Raw genomic sequence first — 25,320 nt, forward strand, 5'->3', positions numbered from 1 at the left:
AGAGATATATCAAGGGAACAAACTGAAAAGATGGAGGTATAACTACATAAACAAAGGAGCAGTGTTGCCATGAGAACTCAGTGATATAAACTGCCATCAGCACACCCAAATTGGACAGTATAAGAACCATGAGAACAGTGAAGATCTGGAACAAATTCCCAAGACAGTTTTATCATTCCCTCCACTCCCACTATGCTCCTGCATTCCTTCCATTTGATATTATCCTGTCTTATTACAAATGTAAGCTCTCTGCAAAAAGGAGAAGGTTATCACAGCATTGTACCAGATCAGTACTTATCCCAGGAGTTAGTAGAAGCACATAGTGACTTTGACAGCTGACATCTGTTGTGGTGATAGGCAAATAAAGTTGGTCAAGAGATTTAGGTGCCAGGAGCCTAAATAGTTTGGTTGTCTGTTTGGAAGGACAGCCTAGACCTACCCCTGTATGTTGGAATGCAGATTACTTATAGATATCATTTGTTTCAGTAATAGCAGTAATAGCAGGTAAGTGCTTTCTAAGATGGACTGCAGACTAATACATTTGCCTGATGTTGATCATGAGATCTTCACAATGGCAGAATGACTGAGGGAAGCTACTGGAGCTCAAACCCGTACTATTTAGCATGATGCAGACTGTATCATTTGCAGCCACTGTTTCTCACCTTATTCTAAGTGCGCTTGTAGGCCAACAATGTAGACATCAGCTCTAAAATATCAGGAAGCTAATAGTCTCTCAATATGTAGTACAATATCGATGTGACAAAATATAATTCTTCAGAGCTGTGAAAGCTTATTTTGGTGTGGGTAGATCCGAAATATCCAAACAGTGTTCTTTAAAAGTAATACAATTAAGGTAGCTGGGTGAAACACACAATCTCAACTTCACTGACATCTAGTTTTAGTCTAAGTTGAGCAATTATCCTTTTATAATGAGGTCCCTGACTAAGATTTCTTATTGAGAGGGTCAGAATAGTTAGTTCCAAATTTATATCCCTAGAAAGATACAGGGCCTTTCAGAGAAGTTATTCAGAGTTCAGAAACAAAATAGTGTATTTCTGAGACATGCCTTTAGTTTAGGCCAAGTTGGCAAATCTGTCATTTTTATTTTAAAATTATCCTCTACTTCCACAAGAGTGTATACAATGTCAGAAAGAAAAAAAATAAAAAATAATCTAGTACCCTTCTAATTTTGTGCTATTTTTTTGTTCCTGTTTTTCTCTTTTCACAAGTTCAAATGTGAACTGAAATTCTTCAGGTTTCTAGTGCAGCTAACTTTCTAGCAAAGTATGTAGCCATGAAACACAATCTGTTTTAGCTAATACTAATAGTGAGCTACTAGGGAATTCAGACATTTTCATCATGTGCGTGAGTTTCATTTTATGCCAAGTATCAAAATAATTGATGCTTGCATACTTTCACTGTTTTCTTTTTTTTTGTTTGTTTGTTTGCTTGCTTGTTTGTTTTTTAATTTAGTCAGTGTAGAAGTTCTTCTAATCCAAATTCATTGTACTTTGTAGCAGATGGTAAGAATTAAAGATCCTATACAGAACTTCCATAACAACTGTTCTTCCATTTCCTTTATTGGAGCTTGATATTTTAAGGTTAAAAGGGGTAGTCATGTATACATTTTCATTATAACTCCAAAGAATATTCAAGAAAGTGATTTTTTTTTTTCTTTTAGAAACTTGACAAACAAACAAAACATCTTAAATAGATCTTTAAAAACAATCTTTAGCATTTTATTTAAGAAAATGTCTTTTCATTACCTGAGGAAGTCAGATCATCCACCTCTATACAATCTGTGAATCTTCTCGTCCCTGCCAAGATAATCTTTTATTTTACTTTGCCTTCCACTTTCAGTTACTTAATAATGTCTTTGGATTTATGCTAGAAAATTCTTTTGTAAGTTCCCGGGGAAAAAAACAAAAACAAAAACAAAAACAAACACAAACAAACAAACAAAAAACTTCCTACTTCCTCTTGGAGTCTGTGGAAGGTTTTATTGAGTCAACTGAAGTCTGGTCTTCTGCTATTACTATTTGAATTTTGCAGGTATTTTGGATCTCTGTGTCTCCCTTAAAATAAGAAATAAATATTGTTTTCTATTGCACTTCACTGGGAAAGTAATGTAAAACTTCAGTACTGATCAGTGATGACTGTAATGGAACTTTACAAGGAAGAAAAAAAAATCTCTTGCTCGTACTTATGGCCTAAAAAGGCTATGCTATATACAGGACCTATGAAGTCCTCATAATCTCTGATTTTAACTTAACAGTAAGATTTCTTCCAATATACATATTTTGTTTATTATTATTATTATTATTATTATTATTATTATTATTATTATTATTATTATTATTATTATTATTTGCCTTTCTTCCTATTTAAATGTTTCTCTCCATGGAACTCTTGGTTTTTGGTAGAATTAGAATGCTATCTTATAGATGAAAATAAGTAAGTATTTATATGGACACTGTTAGCATAAGCTCCAGAGGCAACGTCCATATATTACCTGTCTCTTGGTAACTTCACTTCCCAGTGTTTGGGAACCAAACAAACTGCCTGTCATCCAGGACAGATTTAGGTTGCAAGGAAGCTGCATGAATCCCTGATTGACTAGTGAGATTTAATTGTGGACAAAATTTGTTATGGAACAGATAACATTTTTGAAGAGCCAAAGGCAACATTTTTAGGACAGCCAAATATTTTACATAGGAATCCTTGCAGGGGTGGAAAATTAATAATTTATACATTAAAAACACTACTTTGTAGTCTACCAAATGCAATTACAAAATAATACCTGTATCACATTGACTTGCAAGGCAAACTCTGTATCAGTCTACACTTCCTCTTGCTTATAATGTCCATCTCGGTTCTGGTTGAAACACAAAACCAAGTACAGCAGGATAGTGCCTTACTAAGTGCAAAACTAGCATATTGGCTGCAGCAGCCTGCTGCTTTTGTATCTGTCAAGAAGACCTGGAAAGGATAACTGATGATAGCAATAGACCTGAGTTTGCATGAAACAAAGTTGACATATTGTCTGAGGAGCTTCCTAGGTTTCCCAAGATCTGGATTGTGGGAAAGAATAGTGAGATTCATCATTGTTTCAGCACAATAAGACCTTGTATCCTTAAGTTGTCTGTCTCAGGAAGACCATGTTCATATGTTTGCAGAACTAGGGAATGGTTTCTCCTTCTGACTGAAGAACATAGTGAAGAAAAGTTATTTCTATATTAGCATTTAGCAGGTTTAGAATATTTTTATCCCTTGACTCTAATAGAGTGATTTCTGATTCATTGACAGTATAGCTTGGAAGGAAACAAGGTTTATAAGCATCTGGATACAGCAACTGGCTTTTCCTTTTCACATGCAGCTGGTAGAGTCCAGCAAGTGCCACTTTGGCATTATGGCATCAAATGGACAATTAGCTGAAAAATACTGGTTTTATCAGTTGTCATTAGGCATTCCTGAAGCCACCCACTGGAAAATAAATGAATCTGCAATGGTTAGGGGGGAGAGGTTTTATGGTTGGGAATTTTATGGAAAGTCAATTATAGGATGTTACACATAGATGAAACAGCTATGAAAGCAGGTTGCCTGCTCAATTCATCTGAACATAAGGGGCAAGAGTACCTTTCCCTACTTATGTTTGTAACAATAACTCATTAATTTCCTTCCTCTTTACCCCCTATAGTACATTTGTATCATGTGTTTTAGATAGTATATGCAGAATTAGTTAGAAAAGTTTTCTGCATTTTGTAAGTACTTAGACAATATTAAATGTCTAAAGAATTTCAAAGCTTACTCAGCAAGAGTAACTGGTCTTTCTGTAGCCTGTGTTTAAATCAGAATCCAAATAAGTCGCATCGATGTTCTCTAATGAATTTTGTTTACTTTTATCATCATTCTCCCTACTACATCAATGTTGAAAAAATGAAGAATATCCGTCACTAGAAAAGTATGCATCTGCTTTTTGTAATCATAACAAAGCATTTAGGGTGTGATCCAGAGATTCCTAGTTGTCTCATCCCAGCAGGGTGACTCACTTAGCTGGAGATAGGCTCCATTTTGTTCAATGGACTGCCAGAAGGTTGTTCAAGAAAACTCTCATGTTGACTGGGGAGCTTCCCAGAAGTCAGGGTGCCCAGATGGAATAGCATGTGCAAGACGAGGATACACATAAATGTTCTGATGCCAGTGCAGTGAATGTCTGTGTATGTGTGTGTGTTTTTTTCCCCTCCTCTACATAACAAATTTCCAGTGCAAAATGCACATATTTTCTTAAAAAAAAAAAAAAAAAAAAAAAAGGGGGGGGGGGGGGGGGAGAGAGAAGCAGTCAGAAATACTTATGTATCCCCCTTCTAACAAGGAAGGTGTCACAGGTGGAAAAGTACCTTATTTGGTAATTAGGAGGTAGATACCATACAAACAGATCCCAGCTCCTGTGAGCTGAAATTACTGTGGTTGGAGGAAGTTTAACCTAGATTTGCCACTCATTAGTGACCACCTTAATCTATAGGCTATTATATTCTGTGAGACTAGTACCAGCCTTCTGAAGGACAGTAAAGGTTGCATACTGGACTTAGTGCTATGCATTATTCAGCATTCATGCAATGGCTCCTCTAACTACACTGAAGTTATCTCCTGGGTACCTGACAGTATGAAGGAAACTTTCCAGTTCAAAACTTACTTGCCAAAATTAGTTGGTTAAAAACAGTTTTTCCATGTTTTTAATTGTCTCTAACACAGCTGAATAACTACATCCCTCAGTAGGCATATCAAATAATTATTGTACTTTTATGCTTTGGATACTTTTTCTGTGAAAAAATAAAAGGGGGGTGGGGGAGGCAAGAAAGATCTTTTTTTCCTATTTTCATTTTCTGTTTGTTACAAAATTTTCTGTTTCTTGTTACAAAAGGCTTTTTAAGATATGAAATTGTTAGCTATCCATTTTTTAGGTACAAACATTAAGTTAGCTATCCATGACTATCCAAGCCAATGCTGTCTATAGCAGAGGTTCACAAGCTGTGCCTCAGCAAAGCAGCATGAACAAAGTAGCCTGAGGAGCCAATTTTGAGATGTTCCCACCCCAGCATTAGAAGAAGTATAAAAAAAAATTAAAAAAATAAAAAATAAAAAAAATGGAAAGCTTGGTCCAGGGTGAATACTGTTCTACATTGTCAGCTAATCCTGCTTCAGCTGTGTCTTATTTGTGGTTAGTTGGTTTACTCAAGAAACTGAAGTGAAAAGTTCTGTGGCTAACTTGCTCTGAATGCAAGAAACTGTAAAATGTAGAACCTGTTCATCTGTGCAGTTTCTATCTCTCCCTGTGCTTAATTATTTTTTCATTTTATTATTTCCATTTGATTTTGATGATTTCTTCCTAGTTATAATTAATTTTTTTTTTCAGTATGAAATAGATATTTGGAAATATCCAGACTTGCCCATGTTTTGCTTATTTAGCAATGCGGTTTTCCCCTTTCTGCTTTTTCACTTAAGAATCTAGCTGCACATTAACCAGGATAATTGAATATCTTGGATATCATACTGTGAAAAAGTGGCAAAGACATTCATTCATCAGCCTTTGTCAACACTCCAGATCATAAGCGAACAACCTGAATGAAAAAGTTGTTGATTTACAACTGAAATGACAGCCTTCAACACACTAGCTAGCTAGGCCTCTAAAAAACTGTTAATTGAAATTATAGATTGTGGCAATGATAAAAATCTTTTGCAGAACGATTTGTATATAATACAATTTTTTAATCTGAATTATCCTTTCTAGTCTAATCTTTACATTTTTTTTCCAAAAGCAAGTTTTAGAAATCTCTTAAATTCAGCATTTAAGAGATTTCAGAACATGAAAACAATTGAATAACACTGACTTTTTTTAAACTAATATAGAACAAGGCCCTATGGTATAGAGGTGTTTATGATAGGTAATGTGATGATGTGTGATTAAATCCTGTGGCCAACTTTGAAAATATCATTTTAGCTGAGAAGTAATTATAAATGGAAATCTGTTATGACTGCTGTGTGGGTAACTCTCATTTATGCTTAGTAAAGTGTAAAACTGGAATCTCTATTTATAAAGTTGTTGTTTAAGCTTCCCTTTTGTTCTGTCTTTGATTTAATTCAGTCTATTCAAGTTTTGCTCAAACAGCAGGTTTGGTCATTAGTAAATAACACAGAAATAGCATAGCTCTTTGATCTCTTCAGTCCTTACGAACAATGTGCCTATAGGCATGTGTAATATAAATATTTTGTAAGTGCAAATAATTAAAAGATTTTGGATGATAGGCATGTTGAAACTAGCAGTATTTTTCAGACTTTCAGTTCCTGTTGGATGACATAGGACAAATGAGCAAGAAAAACCTCAAATCATCTCAAAATTTACAACACAATTGTTTTTAACAGCAGTCATAAAAATGACTGTGCTTTTAAATCCCATTACTTCCCCGGGCCAAAAAAAAAAAAAAAAAAGCATTGCATTCTTATTGATTTGCATAATTACAAAATAAGTGGAGATTTTTAAACTTCATCTATGGATTGTCCTTTTGCGTCACGAAGTATGAAAATCGACAAGATACATCAGAGTTCTCTAGTCTTATTTAGAGTGTGCTGCTGTTTGTTTTCATAATACTGAGTTGATCTGGAAAACAAACAAACAACACACTATTTCCAATGAATGAATTTTGTTACTTTTCTGATTTTTAGATAGGTCAAATTCTGTGCTATGACACTGACACAAGTCAGAGAAAAAAATTCCATCTTCCTTTACTTACTTCTATCTTTCTCAATTCTGAGGAACCAAATAAAAAAATCAGTGACTTCTGGCATGGACTCCATCTCCATAGAACAAATCAGGAAAACATCCCCGATCCTCGGGAAGTGTAATTGTTAGTGACTGTTTAACTCTGAAGATAAAACAATACATATATATATAATGTACATACTTATAATGTATATATTATGTATATGTATTTACTTGAAAACAGTATAGCTAGTCCATTTCATTATCTAAATTTATTGTCTTTTTTACAACAATTTTGTTCAAAAATTTGCAGTGGGAAAGTAGTCTCTTAACTGAGGTCCCCTTTGCTTTCCTCTTCAATTCTGCAGCTTATATGCAGAGGGGGAGATGTTTCTCTGACCAGTTAAAGCTAGTTCTCTCTAAGCTTTGAGGTCATATACACGAATTTTGCAAGGAGCTCTCAAAGGTCCTTTCAGAGACTGACAGCATCCTGGTCACTTCTACATGCAAAATAGAGAGCAGAGGAACAAACACAATGAGGTCGGCCAAATTACTCAAGAGGAGGAAAATCAGCAGAACCAGGCCCCCACATTCCAAGTCTCACTACCCTTTCATCAGAAAGCCAGAAATAGACACAGAGTTGTTGTCTTTTGTGTCTCAAGCGTCACTCTGAGTCTGACAGCTTCATCTCCCAAGAGCTTGGATTGTTTCTGTTTGCACAATTTCAAAGCTTTGTGTGGTGTATTTTTTTTTTATTTATTTATTTTTTTTTTAAAGAATATTAGGTACCTCACTTCACACTACTTCTACTATTTTCTCCCGGTGATTATTGTACAAATATAACCAGGCATTTCTGCTGTCTCTGTGTATGGGTACTCACTCTTCCATGATTTTGTAGTTAGCTAGATTAGAAAGCTGGACTGCTTGAAGGATCGTGCAGTAACAAGAATGGAAGTTGTCTGCTTGTTACAGCTTACTCAGCCATCTCACTAGTGACAGCATGGGAGAAGAGAAGACAAAAGGCCAGACTATCCTTTTCAGCTGCAGCCCACACTGAAGTTTTGCCTAAATAAGTCAGGAAGCCATAGTCTAAGAAAGCAATTGACAAGTTTTACTTGAGATATAAGATATATGTAAGATTTAAGAAAGAGAAGAGAGAGATTTATTTGTTGTTTAATAATTCTGGGTAAAGTGCCTGGCACTGTTCTCTCATGTTAATAATGTAGCTTCCAAGCAATCTTAATTTTCATGCTTCTTTAGCCCTTCTAGGTTACTATAATGATATTCAGTACTTTAAATCTGTAATTTTATCTCTCTGCTTTTGTAAAGAACTTAATCCCTGCTGTTTGATTTGCATTGGTTTTAAACTGAGGGGTGAGGAAGTCCAGGCTGAAGGTGTGAGCCTTCTACCTGATGCGGAGAACAGATGGGCCTGAGATGTGTCACAGTTCGTGCAGAAGCAAATGCTGGTCCCAGTCCTGCCCTTTTGGAGGCTTGGGAGCCTGCACAGGCAAATTCCATACTTGCAGTATATGTACACATCATTGACTGTTGTTGACAGCTTCAGTCAGCTGGCACAAGAAGCTTTATAACCAGAGGCAACTTTTGATTATCCATAACTTAGATGCTTTAACATTCTGGAAATAAAGATCTACAGCTTAAACTTGGCACAGGTCTCTGTGGAAAACCAGCAAAGCAAAGGAACAGCAGAAGGTGATGGAAGTTAGGCAATGTAGCCAAGGAGAATCCCAGGTGCATTACAGCTAGTTCTAGTTATCTGTTCTGTCCGAATCTCACAAGCCTGTTTAAGTACATTACATTGTTCTTCCAATAGGATTTAGTGAGAAGGGTATTTTCAAAGCCAAGCTACTGCTACCGATAGGCCAGGGTATGTCACTTAGGAAAAATAAAAATAAAATTAAAAGGTATTGCTGTTTAAGACCTCAGTATTTGGGCAGGGCCAATTATGGTTTTGCTTACAGTTTAAGTTTGTAAATGTAATGGCTGTGATGAAAACTTTTGCCTTTTATCTTGCTGTGGTCTGTTACCATTTTGTTCCTTATCATCCATTATCACATTAGAGACACAGGTTTATTGAATACTTTATCAGATGAAAGACAAGCATTTAGTTAGTTTTATATCGATGATGAAGAATATAGTGATTTTTTCTCTTCTTTGGTATCTGTTAACTTTGCAGAATCTTACCTAGGCAATTAAGTCCAGCAGGATTCCGCGTAAGCAATCTGACAGCTCAATAAGTTTTCCATTATTACTCTAAAGATACTTTCTTCCACAAAAGATCAATTAAGTGCATTTCTGTGGACCCCTGCCATATAGCAGTATGAGTACATGCTCGTGAAAGATGGAAAGTATTGTTGCATCTTGACTTCATATATGAAAAACATTGCTACAGTCTCTTATTACTTCGTTTGGAGATTACTCAATTTTTTTTTTTTTTTTTTTTTTTTTATTTATTTTTTTTTTTTTTTTTTTTATTAAATATAGACTTGGATTATCACTTGCTTTTGTCTTCAACTACTCCTACTTAATCCTCTTGTCAAAGCCCAGAGTTCCTGCGGGAATCCAGTGACAGATGATGTAAATGACATTGCAAAATTGGTAAGTAGCTTTTATTTTAAATTATTCTTTATGTTAAACAATAATCATTGGATAATGGCCTTACATTTTTAAGGAAAGTTAACAAATCTAGATTAGAACTAGAAGAATGCTTAAAAAAAAAAATAAAAATCCATTAACATCTGTCACTTGATCAAAACCAAAACCTTTATTGCAGAGAATGGAAAATAGTTTCAGCACGTATAAAAAGTGACTTTGACCAATTTAGAGTATATATACATATGTGTTTTGTTGTCTCCAAACTTGCATAAAAACTGTCAAAAGTTTTGATTCCTCAAACATTCTTGGGGAACAGACTGTTTCCCATATAGATGAAAGACTACTGTCTTTGTGTTGTTGACATGTAAGGAGTAGACTGATGACAAACAACATGAAAATGAAACACAAGTCTTTACCTTAGTTTTCTAGGAAACTTGTACCATATATAAAAAATAATGTGATATTAAATATCTTTGTGGCAATCAAAGCAATAATGACTGAACAACTCTTATAATCTTAGGTGTGAGTAGGCTACAAAGAATATTCTATATTTCTGTTTCTACTTGCTTTGTCATACCAAGAACTTTAAATCTGAAGGATTGACAGCTGCATCTGTAAATCAACTTAAGTACATTTTAACTGTTACTTAGTTGAACACTGCATTCACCTGAAAAACTGCATCTTCACGTGTGAAGTCAGTTGGTGTTTGACTTTACTAAAGTCATTGATTATGTTGACTTACAGTACCACAGGATCCAGCACCAGTGTTTTTAAGAAATACCATGTACTGAACATTTAAAAAACATACCTGCACTTACATATTGTCTTCAGCTGAAAATTATGACTGTGTTCTGGAGAAACAGTTGCAAGACTGGAGTTTATGCTATCAGACACTTAATTTGGAGTCCCTAGCATTTGCTGCCACTGCAATGTTTTTGTTTTCTTTGGGCATTGTTATATGCATTGGCACATAGTGCAAATCTCTGGGGGTCCTCTATAGTCCTTCTCAAATGATCACTGCTTCACATTAGTCCCTTTAGGCATAAGTCTGAAGTATTGGCATGTTTTTTTTTTTATGATAATATTTCATCTCTTGAAAGAGTATTAAGCTTTGATTTAAAACTGTTGAAAGCATGACAGAACAACAAAAATCCTGTGAGGGCTGATGAAATTGTCTGGGACAAGGTCAGCAGTAACTTTTTGTCAATTATATATCCTCAGAACACATGATTTGACTTTCCCTTTAGTACAATTTAAACTTCAAGTATGTGTAAATACAGATAACAAAAATTTGTATCCAGCTTGAGCAATCACACTTTCCTTTTATGATACACTATGACATACACCTAATACTACAAAAATAAATTTGTTTTTTTTTGTTTGTTTGTTTTGACTGTGATTTTTCCATATCATATTCCTGCATCTTCCTCCTGTCTAGTCCAGCAACTGCAGTTCTTGCACATACCCCTGCAGCACTACATATCCATACCCCACCCTCCTTCACACTTCTTCACCTCTCTCCACATACAACCTTATTGCTAGCTCCCTCCCATGGCCCCTGGGCATGAGGCCTTCCTGGGCAATGTTCTGAGCTCCTACCAGGTTCACATCCCTTTTTACTTGGGCTGCTGGCTGGAAGGAAGGAGTTCAGGTGGTGAATATTTTGGTGCATGTGCACTGCTTGTCCTGGAAGAAAAACCCTGCCTACTGTCTGGCTTGCACTACCCTTCTGATGTTGCCAAGACTGAGCATAACACAACTGGGCTGAGCTCCTCTGCCAGTCCTCAGTGAAGATGCTGTACTGTTCTCCTGACTTCACAGAATCACAGAATTGTCTAGGTTGGAAGAGACCTCAAGATCATCGAGTCCAACCTCTGACCTAATGCTAACAAGTCTTCCACTAAACCATATTGCTAAATTCAAAATCTAAACGTCTTTTAAGATCTCCAGGGGTGGTGACTCAATCACTTCCCTGGGCAGCCCATTCCAATGCCTAACAACCCTCTCAGTAAAGAAATTCTTGCTAATATCCAAACTAAAACACCCCTGGCACAACTTTAGCCCGTTCCCCCTCATCCTGTCACCAAGCACATGGGAGAAAAGACCAACCCCCACCTCACTAGAGCCTCCTTTAATGTACTTTTGAAGAGCAATAAGGTCGCTCTTACCTATATGCCTTTCATATCTCTTTATAGAATGCAAAATTTTGGTGAAGTTAGCTAAAAGCTTCAAAGATGTTTTGCGTGTGAGAAATAACAGACAGATACAGAGAATGCCAAGGCTGAACACCAGACACCTGAGTTCTATTTGTTTTGAGTGTTTGAAGATGTTTTGATGAGACTCCGTTTCCCTGTTTTGTCTGTGTATATTAATATTTGCATGGATTTTTTTGTGCAAAAATCATTTCCATAAAGTCTGAGCTGAAGAGATAATGTGGAAATAACTGTAGGATCTTAAATTTAGTATAAGAACTCTTGGTTTTTATTAGACTGACTGTTTTTATAAGAGAAGGCCGAAACTCACAGAGAATGCTGACTAACCATATTATCTAGCTGAAAAGAACAGTTATTCCAAATACTGTTAAAACTATATTTGCTATAAATTTGTTATCAAATTTTTGACAGAAAATCATGGCTGCATCATGAAGCTTTCATCATTGAAAGCAACAATATCTACCTGAACTCCTAAATGATCTTTTCTTCCCATCCTACTTCTATTAGTCTTAGGAACTGTCTACAAAAACCACTGTGTGTGCACTGTAGAATGATTCCTGAACTACTTTAAAACAAACAAACAAACAATAAATAAATAAATAAATAATACCTAGCCTAGGTGCTGGTGTTCTCAACATGGCTATGTACATTTGGTCTGGGTAAATGTCTGTAGTTCTTCTAATACCTGGAGCAGACCACTGACAATTGTAGCATTTCTGCATAGCACTGTATTTTTGTATATTAGCATATCTGGATTAATTAAAGAGAAACTTTATTTTCAGAATGGATGGGTAGCAATAGATTTGGAAACAGGCTTTCAAGAAGTATTTGTTTTGTTTTTATGATTTTTTTAATGTTACATGGAGTATATCCTTAGTATATACAACATGGACTCCAAGATGTTTGCTTAAAAATTTAGTTCAGGCAGGGCCTATGACTCTTGTAAATTACTATAAATATCGTGTACCATCTGCATTTTGAAACAAAATATGCTGATTAAATTGAGAAATTATATTCTGAAGATTTGTCTTCAGTGTTAGGCATAGCCTGCATAGGTGACTGAGTTCTTTATAGGCCTTTATAGATCTATTTCTTCACTGATCCAAAGATTTTATGCCAGTAGAATATTGTGTCTTTAATCACTTTCTTCCCCTTTCACACTGAAAACAAACTGTAGGATTTCCCAGAAGGAGCTGGGGATTTCACAGAAGCTAATATTATTGTATGTACTGTTATTGCCGATGGTTATTGTTATGTTATTATACAAAGGCTTTTAGTAGATCTTTATCATGCTTGCTGAGAATATGGCAGTCATTTCTACAGGCTTTATTCTTGGCCACACTGGCATGTTCTTTGGACTCTTTTGTTCAAAGTCATGTATCTAGTCCAGTATCTGTGTGAGATAACTTACTGTTCAGCAGTAATACTCAGGTACCATCATTTATCCTAGGATGTAGGCCTGTCTTCCTCACAAACATTCAGACATCATCTTAGATTCTGTATGGACTGAATCTTCCACATGGGAGGGCTATGAGTTCTTCATCTCCCCCAAATGTTATCCTTTTCTGTGCCTTTTTCTTCTCACTGTAAAGTAATAACACTTAATAATAATAATAATAATCTCTCCAGCTATTCAGGTCTATAATAAAGGTGTCCATTTTGGCTCTTGCCACTTCTCAAATGCTTATTAAGTTCACTTCTAATGCTATTTTTTTTTCCATCATAAAATGAAAAAAAGTGTTTATGTAGCTTTCTGTCTATACAAAAACATCTTTCTTCCAGGTTCTTGGTGAATTAAAATCCAGTCTACTGAAAAGTCTTTTTCTGCCTTCAGCCTCTACAGTTTTGCCCTTCTGTCCATTCATTGTGCTGTTCTGACCATATATCTTCTACTCATTTCCCTTAAGCTGTTTATCTTTCGTTTTATGATCAATGGCGAGCTTCTTGGTTTGTCTTCAAAGGCACTATTTACACTGCCTGTGAAGTTGTAACACATTCTGGATTTACATGCTTGTTGTAGCATCTTCTAAATATTTCCTGGTTTCTTGTGGCTGTGTTCTGTTAAACTATTGTATTCTAGGAAAATGAGAAGAACATTCCCCAGTCAAAACTTTCTGTGAATGTAAATCAGGCACGTCTACTAAGCCTATGCTGGTGGAGAATAAATAAGACACACTGTTCAGTGCCCGAAAATGTGGTTCATTAGCTTAATCAATTTCATGTTGAATAAGAAACTGAGGACAGATGTATGGTGTAACTTGCTTTCATTGGTGTTAAACTGTATTTTCACTAGCATCATACTAGACTCTTAGCAAAAGTTATAGAAAGGAGGAAGAGATTCGATAAAATGAAGGTTTCTGAGTATTAACAAACTTAAGACCAAAACAGAGGATTAATACAAAAATTACTTGTAGTATTTTCTGTAAGATTAAATTTATTGAAATCTTTATAATGTAATTTTGTAGTATGTAGAAGATGTCCTAAATAACAGCATTTTCAGAAGAAAAGAACAATTCAAAAATCTTTTTATTTTTAAATAGAGAGAACTTTAAAAGAACATAGTTTCATACCTATAGAGAATTAAGGTATTTAGAGAGTATTCATTCTGCATCACAAATCATTTGAACTGCTGCCTCTTTTTAAATGAAGACGTCTGGAGGAAAACACATTACTTGATGAACAAATGTTCCATATTATAAAACTGTAATTGCAGCACCTGTCGGTAAAGCCTGTCCCCATTGTTCTTTTCAACATAGAAAGTCAGCATAAAGCTATGGTACTACATTACTGTAATTGTGGCTTTGATTTTGCATAAGAATGTATGGAATGGATCCAACTCTACTGAGTGAAGGGATTACAAACAAAAAAAAAAAAAGGCAGGGTGGGGGGGGAATCCAGTGTTTTTATCCTGTGCAGATAATCTGCCAGTATGGATGTAAGAAGTGTGAACAGAAATCGTTACCATGTTGTCTTAAGCCAAATGATAAAGATTTAATTAACTGCTTCATTAGCAGATGAGGTAAAGTAGATTGCAGAGATGATGTACAGAAAGTGGAAGCTCCTGCAGAAAAAGAAAAGCTGAGGATGCAAAGAGGGAAGAAGCAGATGTATTCAAGATGGGAAAAAAATAGGAATGAGGATGAGAGAAATGAGAGTTAGAAATGGAAAAGGAAAGTAAGTTTTTCCATCATGTGCCTCTGAATAAAAAAGAAATAATTTACAACAGCAAATGGTAATATTTACTGTAGACTTACTTAATCGTACAAAAAGTATATTTGGGTTATGCAATGTTAAGGGTGCTGTATTAAATATTGAAACCTCTGTATGTCAAAGGGAATCTTACATTCCCCAGTTTTTATTACACCTAGGAATATAGAACTTAATATTGCTTTTATATGAATTTAAAGACTTAAGTTCACTATTCTTCATGTCTGGAAAGAATATTTTGATCTCAGAGCCTGATAAAATTTCTACAACTATACCAACCACTAAATCAGAGAAATCTGGGGGGCAATTTAATTGCAGTGTAGGATTATTTTTGTTGTACATGTTACTTTCCAAGACTATCATAAAAAATGTTACTCTTTTATAAAACAAGGAAGATTATGCAGGCAGGTAATTTGTTACCCTCCAGATTTGTCACTGTACTTTGGGCCTTGTGTAAGGGAACTGAAAGGCTGTTCCAGAACTCAGTAAGTTTCAATGGACAGTCATGCTTCATCCTCCTTTGCTCAGGCAGCTCACAGTCCTTTTGTCCATTGTGCTGCTCCTGGTTGGGAACTGCAGCAGCCAGCCACCTTGGTAAGCAGAATACTTTCTGCCTTTGTGCACAGGTGCAAAAGATGTGTGTAGCCATGTCTGACCCTTTTTTGGCCCACACTCTCACTCCTGCATAAGGATAATTCCGCAGTTAAAAAGCAAGTGGTTACTTTTGGATCGGTGGTTGGCCTTCAACAAAATATCAAGATTCATTTCAGGAAAGTAAGACAGCTGAAATGCAAGCTTTAGTTCAAACATGTTCTTCACTCTTACATCAGGGGCTCTAGCCTGTTTGCTGTGAGTGAATTGGGAAGTCGAACTGGTACACAAATTTAACTACCTCACTTTGACTGAGCTCTCATCTTTTATCATTACCAGAGCATCTGGCATGTGGAGTTCAATCAATAAAACTTTAACTAATTGTTATGTCTTGAGGTAGGGCATGTACTTTGTGTTTGACACCTTCCCCCCTCACTGATCTTCATTTTTAATAATAAGTTCAAAAATATCTTTTCTGATTCACAGTCTGTCAAGAAAAAAAATATCTGAGACTGAGCTGTATTCTCCAGGTTTGTTTGAGGAGCTGTAAGAGTGCTTGGGCAGTTACATTTTTTAACTGTGCATGAAAAGTGCTTGCCAGGCTCTGATGCCAGTAAAGTAGATTGTATACATAATGCATATCAATTCTTGTAGTGTTCATTGATTTGGAACAAATTTAATCTTCCAGTGACCTTTCTTAAAGAACAGTAGTTTTGCTGACATTGCTAAGTACTGAATCCCACTAGAGTGAGTAGGGGAAACTTTGCACACAGAGTAGCATCTTCACTATCTTTGCTGGTTGAAGTGTTGCTAATCCTACCTCTCTAGGCACGCAAAGGAAGCTGGAAAGAAACTGCATTATCTATTAATGTCAGGGTGGTTTTAGAGCAAGAAAAAAAAAAGAGTGGATAAGAATTTAGAATAAATCAGACAGTTTCAAGATGCTCTAAAGAAAGAACAAATGTATTGCAATAATTTTCACTATTTTTAGTATCTTGAATCAATTCCTCAAAAATCCAGGTAAACAGAATTTGATATAGAGATTTTTAGTGGCACTTCTGCAGCTACTGCTTTGGGAATATGTGGTTATAAAAATAAAAATAAATAAATAAATAAAAAATTGATCTATGGAAATGAATTCATGGTGGTTATTTTTATAAAACCTGTTTTTTTGTTGCTGTAGAAGAAAGCCAGAGGTCACTGAACTCAGGGACTGTGTTTCAGTCCATGGTGTAAAAAAAAAAAAATGTTTGGAAGTTGCTAGTGACTGACATAAGTACTGTCCTTGATCATTTCTTGAACCTGAACATTTTGAAATTGCTATTTCAATTTTAAATTGAAACTACATTTTAATTAACAATAAAACATTCTGTTGTGTCAAACAAAATATTATCTAAAAACTGCACAGAAAGAAAAAAAAATCACTTTGCTGGTTGCTATAGCAGCAGAAGCAGAAACAGACATGACAGAATGGTCTTTAACCCAAAGAAGCAGAAATGCTTTGCTGAACAAAGTGTAGATTCTCCTTCAGGAAGGGAATTATGTATATCCTTGATATCTTTTGTCTAAACGGATTTCAAATAAGGATGAGAAGTATCCATTGAATCTTTAATCAATACAAATGAGAACAAATTTGCTGTATCACTAAGTATCACAGTACTGGTAGACCTTTTGGACAAGGTTTTTCAAGAGATTGTGGATCATGGCAGCATATCCCCAGTCAGCACCTTCACCATATGATAGCATATCAAGCACATCTCAGAGTAGTGTTGGATCCCATCTGTAGGAGATTGCATTGTATAGTTCAGTAAGACATCTTTCTCCACTCCTTATCCTTGCTTCAGAGCACCCCATACTTACCCACAGTGGTAGAGTTGTGCTCAGCTGATGTGTGCAGAAGCCTTCCTTTGCCCCAGGACACTTCAGTGATGTAAGTATATCGCTCACCATTAGTAGGAGGCACAGCTTCAAAGTTAAAGTTGTGCGTAAGTGTTTTTCTGTGACCATAAGGTAGGCAGGTATTTTGTTAGTTTCAAATTTACTATTTTGTTAGGTTTGTTAGGTTCAGGTATTTTGTTAGGCTAGTCAGCTGAATATGAGCTAGCCGTGTGCTGAGGTGGCCAAGAAGGCCAACGGCATCCTGGCTTAAGAAGCAGAGTGGCCAGCAGGACTAAGGAAGTGATTGTCCCCCTCTACTTGGCTCTGGTGAGGCCACACCTCAAGTACTGTGTTCAGTTCTGGGCCCCTCACTACAAGAAGGATATTGAGGGGCTCAAGCGAGTCCAGAGAAGGGCGACGAAGCTGGTGAGGGGTCTGGAGAACAAGTCCTATGAGGAGCAGCTGAGGGAGCTGCGTTTGTTCAGCTTGGGGATAAGGAGGCTCAGGGGCGACCTTATCAGTCTTTATAAGTACATTAAAGGAGGCTGTAGAGAGGTGGGGGTTGGTCTATTCTCCCGTGTGTCTGGTGATAGGACGAGGGGGAACGGGCTAAAGTTGCACCAGGGGTGTTTTAGGTTGGATATTAGCAAGAACTTCTTTACTGAGCCCATTGGAATGGGCTGCCCAGGGAAGTGATGGAGTCACCATCCCTGGAGGTCTTTAAAAGACGTTTAGATGTTGAATTTAGCAATATGGTTTAGTGGAAGACTTGTTAGCATTAGGTCAGAGGTTGGACTCGATGATCTTGAGGTCTCTTCCAACCTAGACAATTCTGTGATTCTGTGAAATGCCTGCTTACGTTGAAAGTTACTTGAAGGAGAAGGGCTTAGTCAAAGATTACCGGGCATGCATGTTTGGAGAAGTTCAGGTTACATGCGAATTGCCACACAAATTTTCCCAACAGTTGAAGACATGCCATTAAAAGATGGAAATGCAGTGGAAATTCTGCAGTAGTGAATAACCTCAGACCATCACTTCTTCTCACCACATTAGTGATTTTAATTCTTCTGGGCAGTGCTGAACATGATCAGATTGGATCTGAGAAAGTTAGGGAGGTGTGGGAAGATACTTCTATCCTGAGCAAATAAGATTTAGTTGCAATTCTATAGGAAACAGTATGTACGTTTTTGCAGCTTGTAGGTTACACAAATCTGTGTTGAATATTTGATGGATTCTGATGAATACAAAACAATGGAATGTGATGGAAGATGTCTTATTTTTTGTAGTTGGTAATAACATTTTTATTATCTATTTATTGTAGGTTGGAAATCTGCCAAATGATTATATGATAACCCTTAAATATGTCCCGAAGATGGATAGCTTGGTAAGTACAATCACTTCATGATAATTCCAATAAAACAGCCCACTAGGACCTGTGGTGGTGATAACGTTTTTAGCTAGTCCTATGGCTTAATAAGTTACAGTTGAAGGATGGTTGTTCCACTTTTGCAAGTATTCATTTAAAAGACAGTAATATATAGCGATTCCTGAAGTCACTTAAAACCTTGCTAATTACAAGAATCCTGCAAAAATATTTCTTCATATTCCATTTTTTACCATTTTCTCTGGAAAAAAAATAAATACACCTAACTATGGTATTATTTCATTATGCCAATTGATTTTTCTTTTTCTTAAACAAGTTTCAAACAAACATAGTTTCTTATGAATTGTAGTTTGGAATATATCCTAAAGTATCATTCTAGCTTAGAAATTGTGTTAAAGTACAGCAAATGGACTAGACAATGAAGAGAAGACCAAGTTCAGCAAATAACAGTGTCAGTAACTAAAGAAATGGACAAAAAGTGAGGATGTTATTTCATTCAAACATGCTGTGAAGTTCCTTCTACACATTCTTTCTATATAACTCCATAGTTAATACATAATGATGCTTTTAAGTAAACACCTTCTGCCTTCTTTAAAATGTTATAGCCTTTTGTATTAAAAACTTTTTCATACTATCTTATTGCTTATTCTACTAAATATTTTTTCCCTATTATTTTCCCATATTTTTTAAAAGGATGGGTTGAAAATGCTCTCTTGGTTGTTGCATGCAGTGAAAAAAAAAAAAAAAAGAAAGAAAAGAAGTTGAAAATAGAAATTCTGCTGAATGCATATTCCTTAAACTTTACTCCTTTGGCAGAAAAAATCAGCAGAACAAATTCTATGGAAATCATGTGCACTAGGCCCTATATAATACAATTAAAACTAATGAAAAAATAATTATTTGCTCAAAATAACCATTACGCAGGAAGACCAGCTGCCACCATCCCCTGGTTGCAGTGCATTTTGCAATTCAGCCCTTTCAATGCCTGCTGTGATGAGCATTGGTGGAGAGCAGCCGTAGCCTGGGTTCTGCTCCCCACTCAGGGACAAGCAATGCAGCTGCCTGGTGTGGGCTGGGCTGTGTTCTCTCTGTTGCTCTCTTGGGAAGTGTTTATGTTGTGGATGAAGAAGACCAGGGAGCCAGCTTGAGCAATGGACTCCCAGTTGTTCTCACTGCTTAACTCTTACCTCCCTCCGTGGTTTAGTGTTGGCTGCCAGTAAGTAGTTTCTTCTATAGTTTAAACGCCATGTCATCTTGCTGCATCACATCCAGAAACCTAGATCCAGTTTACATTTATGATGTGTAGCCAAGAATTAAATAGGAAGAAGAGAAGTTTAGAGCTGGGATTTCCATATTCACTCTGCTTGTACACCACATTCAGTAGTGGTGAGGGAAGGTGCAGCTCTTGGCTGCATGCCTTCCCAGGGGGAAGTATTCAGCGGTATTCATGTCCTGCTCTGCCAAATTCCTCTCTGGGGATTTCAGCTTGTGTACCACAGCACATACCACAGCAAGGGCTGACTGAATATGTAGGTTTTGCTCTGGGATCTTAAAGGTCCCTGCAAGCTGAGAAACCTAGGGGTCTGCATAAGGCAAACCTTTTGTTCAGCTTTGAAAAAACTGAAACAACACTTTTGTTGCAGTTTGCTTTTTTTTGTTTGTTTTGTGATTTTTTTTTTTTTTTGTTTTCCCCAATAGATTTCAATCTTAAATGTGTGCACAAAGTGAGAAATGTACCCAAGGTAGAAAATCTAGAATGTAAATGACTAAAGGTAGGAAAGCAGAGTGAATGCAAAGCAGATGGAAAGCCAGTGTAGTGCATGTAACAGGAACAGACTGACCTGATCCATTAAACAGAATGGTTGTTGCATTATGCACTAGCTCAAGGCATTTGAGTGGTGTTAAAAGTAGTCTTGAATAGAGCAAAGTGTGTAGTCTAACCTGAAGGTTAAAAGGCAAAGATGACAGCAGCAGGGGCTAAATTCAAAAGGAAAGATAAACTCCAAACTTTTAGATAAATGTAGAAAGAAAAAACTAAATGATGAGTACCTGCAACTACAGAGGAAGTTAGGTTTGTAAGTATTCCAAGATATAATTCCTAGTCCAAATTTACACACATAAAAAGAGCAGAGTCAAACCTCTGTTTCTCCTTGACAAATAATGTCAGTTTTAGCAGTTTCATCCCTGTGTTTGATAGGTACTGAGAAAGCACGAGAATGCATCTCTTGATTTTATTGAAAAGAAAACTTAACACTCCCGTGAAATACAGCTTTGTAAGTCAAAACAGTTCAGCCAGAGGAGATTCTCATGCACTTGCTAAACCACAGGAACAAAACCTCAGATAAAGTTTCCAGGTTTGTAGCTCAGAGTAGCTACACCAAAGCAAAAGTAAACTTGTTTTCTGTCTCCTGATGGGAGATGGCACAATGCATGCTGCTTGAATGGAGTACATTTCAACAAACCATCTCTGATTTTTGAATCTGCCTCTCTCCTCCTGTTGTAGTGCTTGAAGGAGAAAAGGGAAGCAGAGAATCAAGCCAAACACTATCCGTTTCACATTGTGTTTCATTCCTTTTAAACTCTTGATATAATTGCAGAAAACTTGTTAGTAGTGTGTGAGAAAGTTGTACACAAAAATGAAACCTGAGGTGGAGCTAAACAATTTGTTTCCTTTCAGTTCTCTAAGCATGGAAGCCTAGTGATCTGGTTGGTCTTTGAAAGTATGGATGTTTCTTCCTCATCAAAGACATATACAGATCATGGCAGAACAGCTCTGTTACTTAGAAAGTCATTTGTCTCCAGGTAATGATACTGATAGTAGTAAATACATTTTTTTTTTTAGAATAAACAATCTGTATGCAGAGTTACTGCAGAAATTGACTCAAATGAGATAAGTCTAGAAACAGGTAGAGTGGCAGAATTTTCCCTTATGCTGCAGGAGGAGGTATGAATGGTCTCATTGGATGCTGCCCAGGAGGGTTGTGGAGTCTCCTTCTCTGGAGACATTCAAAACATCCATGGACGTGTTCCTGTGTGACATGACTTAGGTGTTCCTGCTCCAGCAGGGGAATTGGACTAGATGATCTTTCAAGGTCCCTTCCAATCCCTAATATTCTATGATTATGTGATTCTGTGAAATCACGGAACATTCAAAACAATTTTAGTAATACTGAAGGTACATCTTCCTTAGGGGTTGCTAGGTCAAAATCTTCATGGCTGGCAGGCTTGAATGATCATTTGACATTTTCACCAGTTGAAAAAAATTGCTCCATATGTGGAATAAATTTCCATAACATTTACTGTGAATAATGCAATATTTATTGGGAAGAGATTTCCATATACATGTTGCGATGTGACTAACACGTTACCTGCCTTTCTACTGACCATACTGGGTAAGGGCAATTTCTTTTTTTTTCTTTGTTGTTGTTTTGGTTTGTTTTGGGTTTGGTTTTGGTTCTTGTTTTTGTTTTTCTGGGGAGAGTGGAACTGAGTGGCTCTTTTATTTACTTAACTGTTGTTACATAAATCCAAGTAAAATAAGTTAAAGACTCCCTGTAAGGTAACAAAATGAATGACCAGGTCCTAATCGTGTGAACAGCTGTATAAACCTTATCTGCAATCTAGCTGCACAGGAATCAGTTAAAGTGTTTGAACTCTATTCCAGTGGCACGGATGTGGCAGATACCATGACAGGTTGTGTAAAATTCTTTTGTTGTCAAGAACTCAGGAAAAGAAAGACTTTTAGGTATAGAAACTATTATTAAGAATGGCATTTAGTGAAAGCACTAAGAGAAGTTAACTGAGCTAACTAGTTCAGAGGTGGATAAAGGCACACATGGTTTTCCATAGCAAAACATCTAGGGAATTATCCTTCAGAAGAGATTTAAGAATCTTTGAGATTAACTGAGTCATGTAGGGTAACAATGATACAATTAAGACTGAGTATAGTTTTCCTATTAAAAGAATCTTTTTTTTTTTTTTTTTTTTTTTAGGAAAGTTTTTTTTTTTTTTAATAGGAAAAATATAGTTTTCCTATAAAAAAAAAAAAAAAAAAAAAAAAAAAAAGAAGGTCTGGAGAGAAAAAAAAGGTTAATGAAAGCATAGAAGAGGGTTCATAGTAGCATGTCCTAAGGTTCAAATTCTCAAAAGACTGATGCTTAGCATTCATTAAGAATTTAATGAAAGGATGGCATCAAACAGACAACCATAAATATGTCAGTATCAGTGAGAATAGAAATTTTACCAAAAGGACTGAAGAAAAAGTTGACTGACACAAAAGAAGGAGATTTTTAATTTAGACATTCAAGATAATTTAAATTGGAAAGAACAATCTAATCTTTAGAACATCGAGTTGCATAACCAGCTTTTGGAAAAGTCTGATATTTAATCTACCTCTCTGTCTTTCTTTTTATCCCCTGACAGCCTAATCACTGTTGGTTGCATTTGATGGTGCCTGAATTTTCAAGGAGTCTACATAGTCTTCTCCAGAAATTTTCTGATATTTCCGATATGTCTGATGTTTTAAGCAACTATTCAATCATCAATAATCTCACAAGGATAATTAATGATCTTATGGCATGTCTAGCTTTTGATAAAAATAAGGTAATCTAATGCAGATTTGTTGGATAATTTTACTTATTTTTTTAAAATTTGTTTTCATTTCTATTGCTGTATGTCTGAAATCCTGCTTTGTTTAGAGATGCACTGAGTACATTATGATAATGTTGGATAGTTGTCATCTCCTGTTTCAAAGAAAATGACTTACATTATATTACAGTATATGCAAAGATCTTTATACAGTTATATAAGTAGTGAAATTACCAGCCTTAACATAATTAATTCATTCATGTCTGTTTCCAACAAGCAAAAATTTTCCTTGTACATCCAGCTTAAATTACATATTTTCCTAGTGATCTTAACGTAATGTAAAAATCATGTAGTTGAAACTATTAACATACTCTTAAAGTATATATCACAGTTTGTGAGGCTCAGAAAGCTTCACCATGATTTAATGTAACTTTTTATACAGAGGTGCAGCAAAGACTAGAGGATATTGCTCCATTTCCATGTTTCTGTAAGCCAGCAGCAGCTGGAGGATTCCATGAGTCTTTGGGTATCTGATGGATCAGACATATGAGATTCTCTAGGACGAAATTGATAGGGAAAACTTAATTTTCTAATCTCCTACCCAGCTCTAACCAGTCTATCAGTAATTAAAAATTCTGTAGTCAATGGTATTGTCTCACTGAAAAATAATGGCCCAAATCCATCATGTTTTATAGGACTAGGATTTCATCTTCCCTATGCATTTATTTTTGTCTAGAAGGTCCTTAGCTGTTGTAATCGCTTCTTTTTTCCTTTCCTTTCCTTTCCTTTCCTTTCCTTTCCTTTCCTTTCCTTTCCTTTCCTTTCCTTTCCTTTCCTTTCCTTTCCTTTCCTTTCCTTTCCTTTCCTTTCCTTTCCTTTCCTTTCCTTTCCTTTCCTTTCCTTTCCTTTCCTTTCCTTTCCTTTCCTTTCCTTTCCTTTCCTTTCCTTTCCTTTCCTTCCCTTCCCTTCCCTTCCCTTCCCTTCCCTTCCCTTCCCTTCCCTTCCCTTCCCTTCCCTTCCCTTCCCTTCCCTTCCCTTCCCTTCCCTTCCCTTTCCCTTTCCCTTTCCCTTTCCCTTTCCCTTTCCCTTTCCCTTTCCCTTTCCCTTTCCCTTTCCCTTTCCCTTTCCCTTTCCCTTTCCCTTTCCCTTTCCCTTTCCCTTTCCCTTTCCCTTTCCCTTTCCCTTTCCCTTTCCCTTTCCCTTTCCCTTTCCCTTTCCCTTTCCCTTTCCCTTTCCCTTTCCCTTTCCCTTTCCCTTTCCCTTTCCCTTTCCCTTTCCCTTTCCTTTTTCAATTCAGAATAAATTAAGTGCACAAAAATACCCAATGTCATTTGATTTGGTATAAGCTTGTAACCTTGTCATATATTGCCATTATATTTCTGAGAACTTATTCCATAATTAGATGTTCCCTATCTTTCCATTCCAAAACAAATTCTGTCCAATCTTCAATTTATTTATTTATTTATTTTTCTTCTGTATTCTTGTCATTATGATTCAGGACCCTCAACTGGAATATGATTGGGGAAAGGGAAATTTATTTTGCAGAATGAAAAAGGAAGTAAATACCCTGTAATTCACAGAAATTCAGCATTAAAGAGGAAACAATTTTGGAACCAAGAACTAGGAAAATTCCCTTGGTTTTAATTTAAAGCCGAGGGAAACCAGTTTAACCCATGTTTTTACCATTCCTATTAGGAGTAAAGAGTAGCAACCCCAGATCAAATTTGAACTGCTGGCATAAGAAACATCTGTTGCGAAAGCCAGGGTCAGGTAGAAAGAAAAAAAGAAAACAACCATAAATGATCTTAACATGGACCTCAATATTTTTGTTTAGTCTGGCATAAAAAACTTGTCTGTTAGACCTCAAAGTGATTGGGCTTCCTTGTTTATAGTCCTGTTCTTATTTTTAGGTACATTATCAGAGATCTCAGCCTGCTTCTAAGCCACAGTGTGTCCTAGCTATTGTATTCTGTTCCCTGTACTCTTACGACAATAGCTATGATTGTGTTGTGTTCCTGAATTCAGATTAAAAGGATCATGCAGAACATAAGCAAGTAATGTGAAATCAAGGTTTTGTTTATTTGTTT

The 25,320-nt window shown here is 36.2% G+C and overlaps 1 protein-coding gene across 1 annotated transcript in view; it reads left to right on the forward strand.

The window, feature by feature from the left end:
- The window catches only part of KITLG (KIT ligand), a 55,391-nt gene that overhangs the window by 16,110 nt on the left and 13,961 nt on the right, over nt 1–25,320 (forward strand). The window contains exons 2-4 of the mRNA XM_032188111.1: nt 9,263–9,376; nt 18,584–18,646; nt 23,069–23,248. Coding sequence (XP_032044002.1) covers nt 9,263–9,376; nt 18,584–18,646; nt 23,069–23,248 — 357 coding nt within the window. The remainder of the gene's footprint in view (nt 1–9,262; nt 9,377–18,583; nt 18,647–23,068; nt 23,249–25,320) is intronic.

Source organism: Aythya fuligula, chromosome 1, assembly GCF_009819795.1.
Source record: "Aythya fuligula isolate bAytFul2 chromosome 1, bAytFul2.pri, whole genome shotgun sequence".
Classification (NCBI taxonomy): Eukaryota; Metazoa; Chordata; class Aves; order Anseriformes; family Anatidae; genus Aythya; species Aythya fuligula.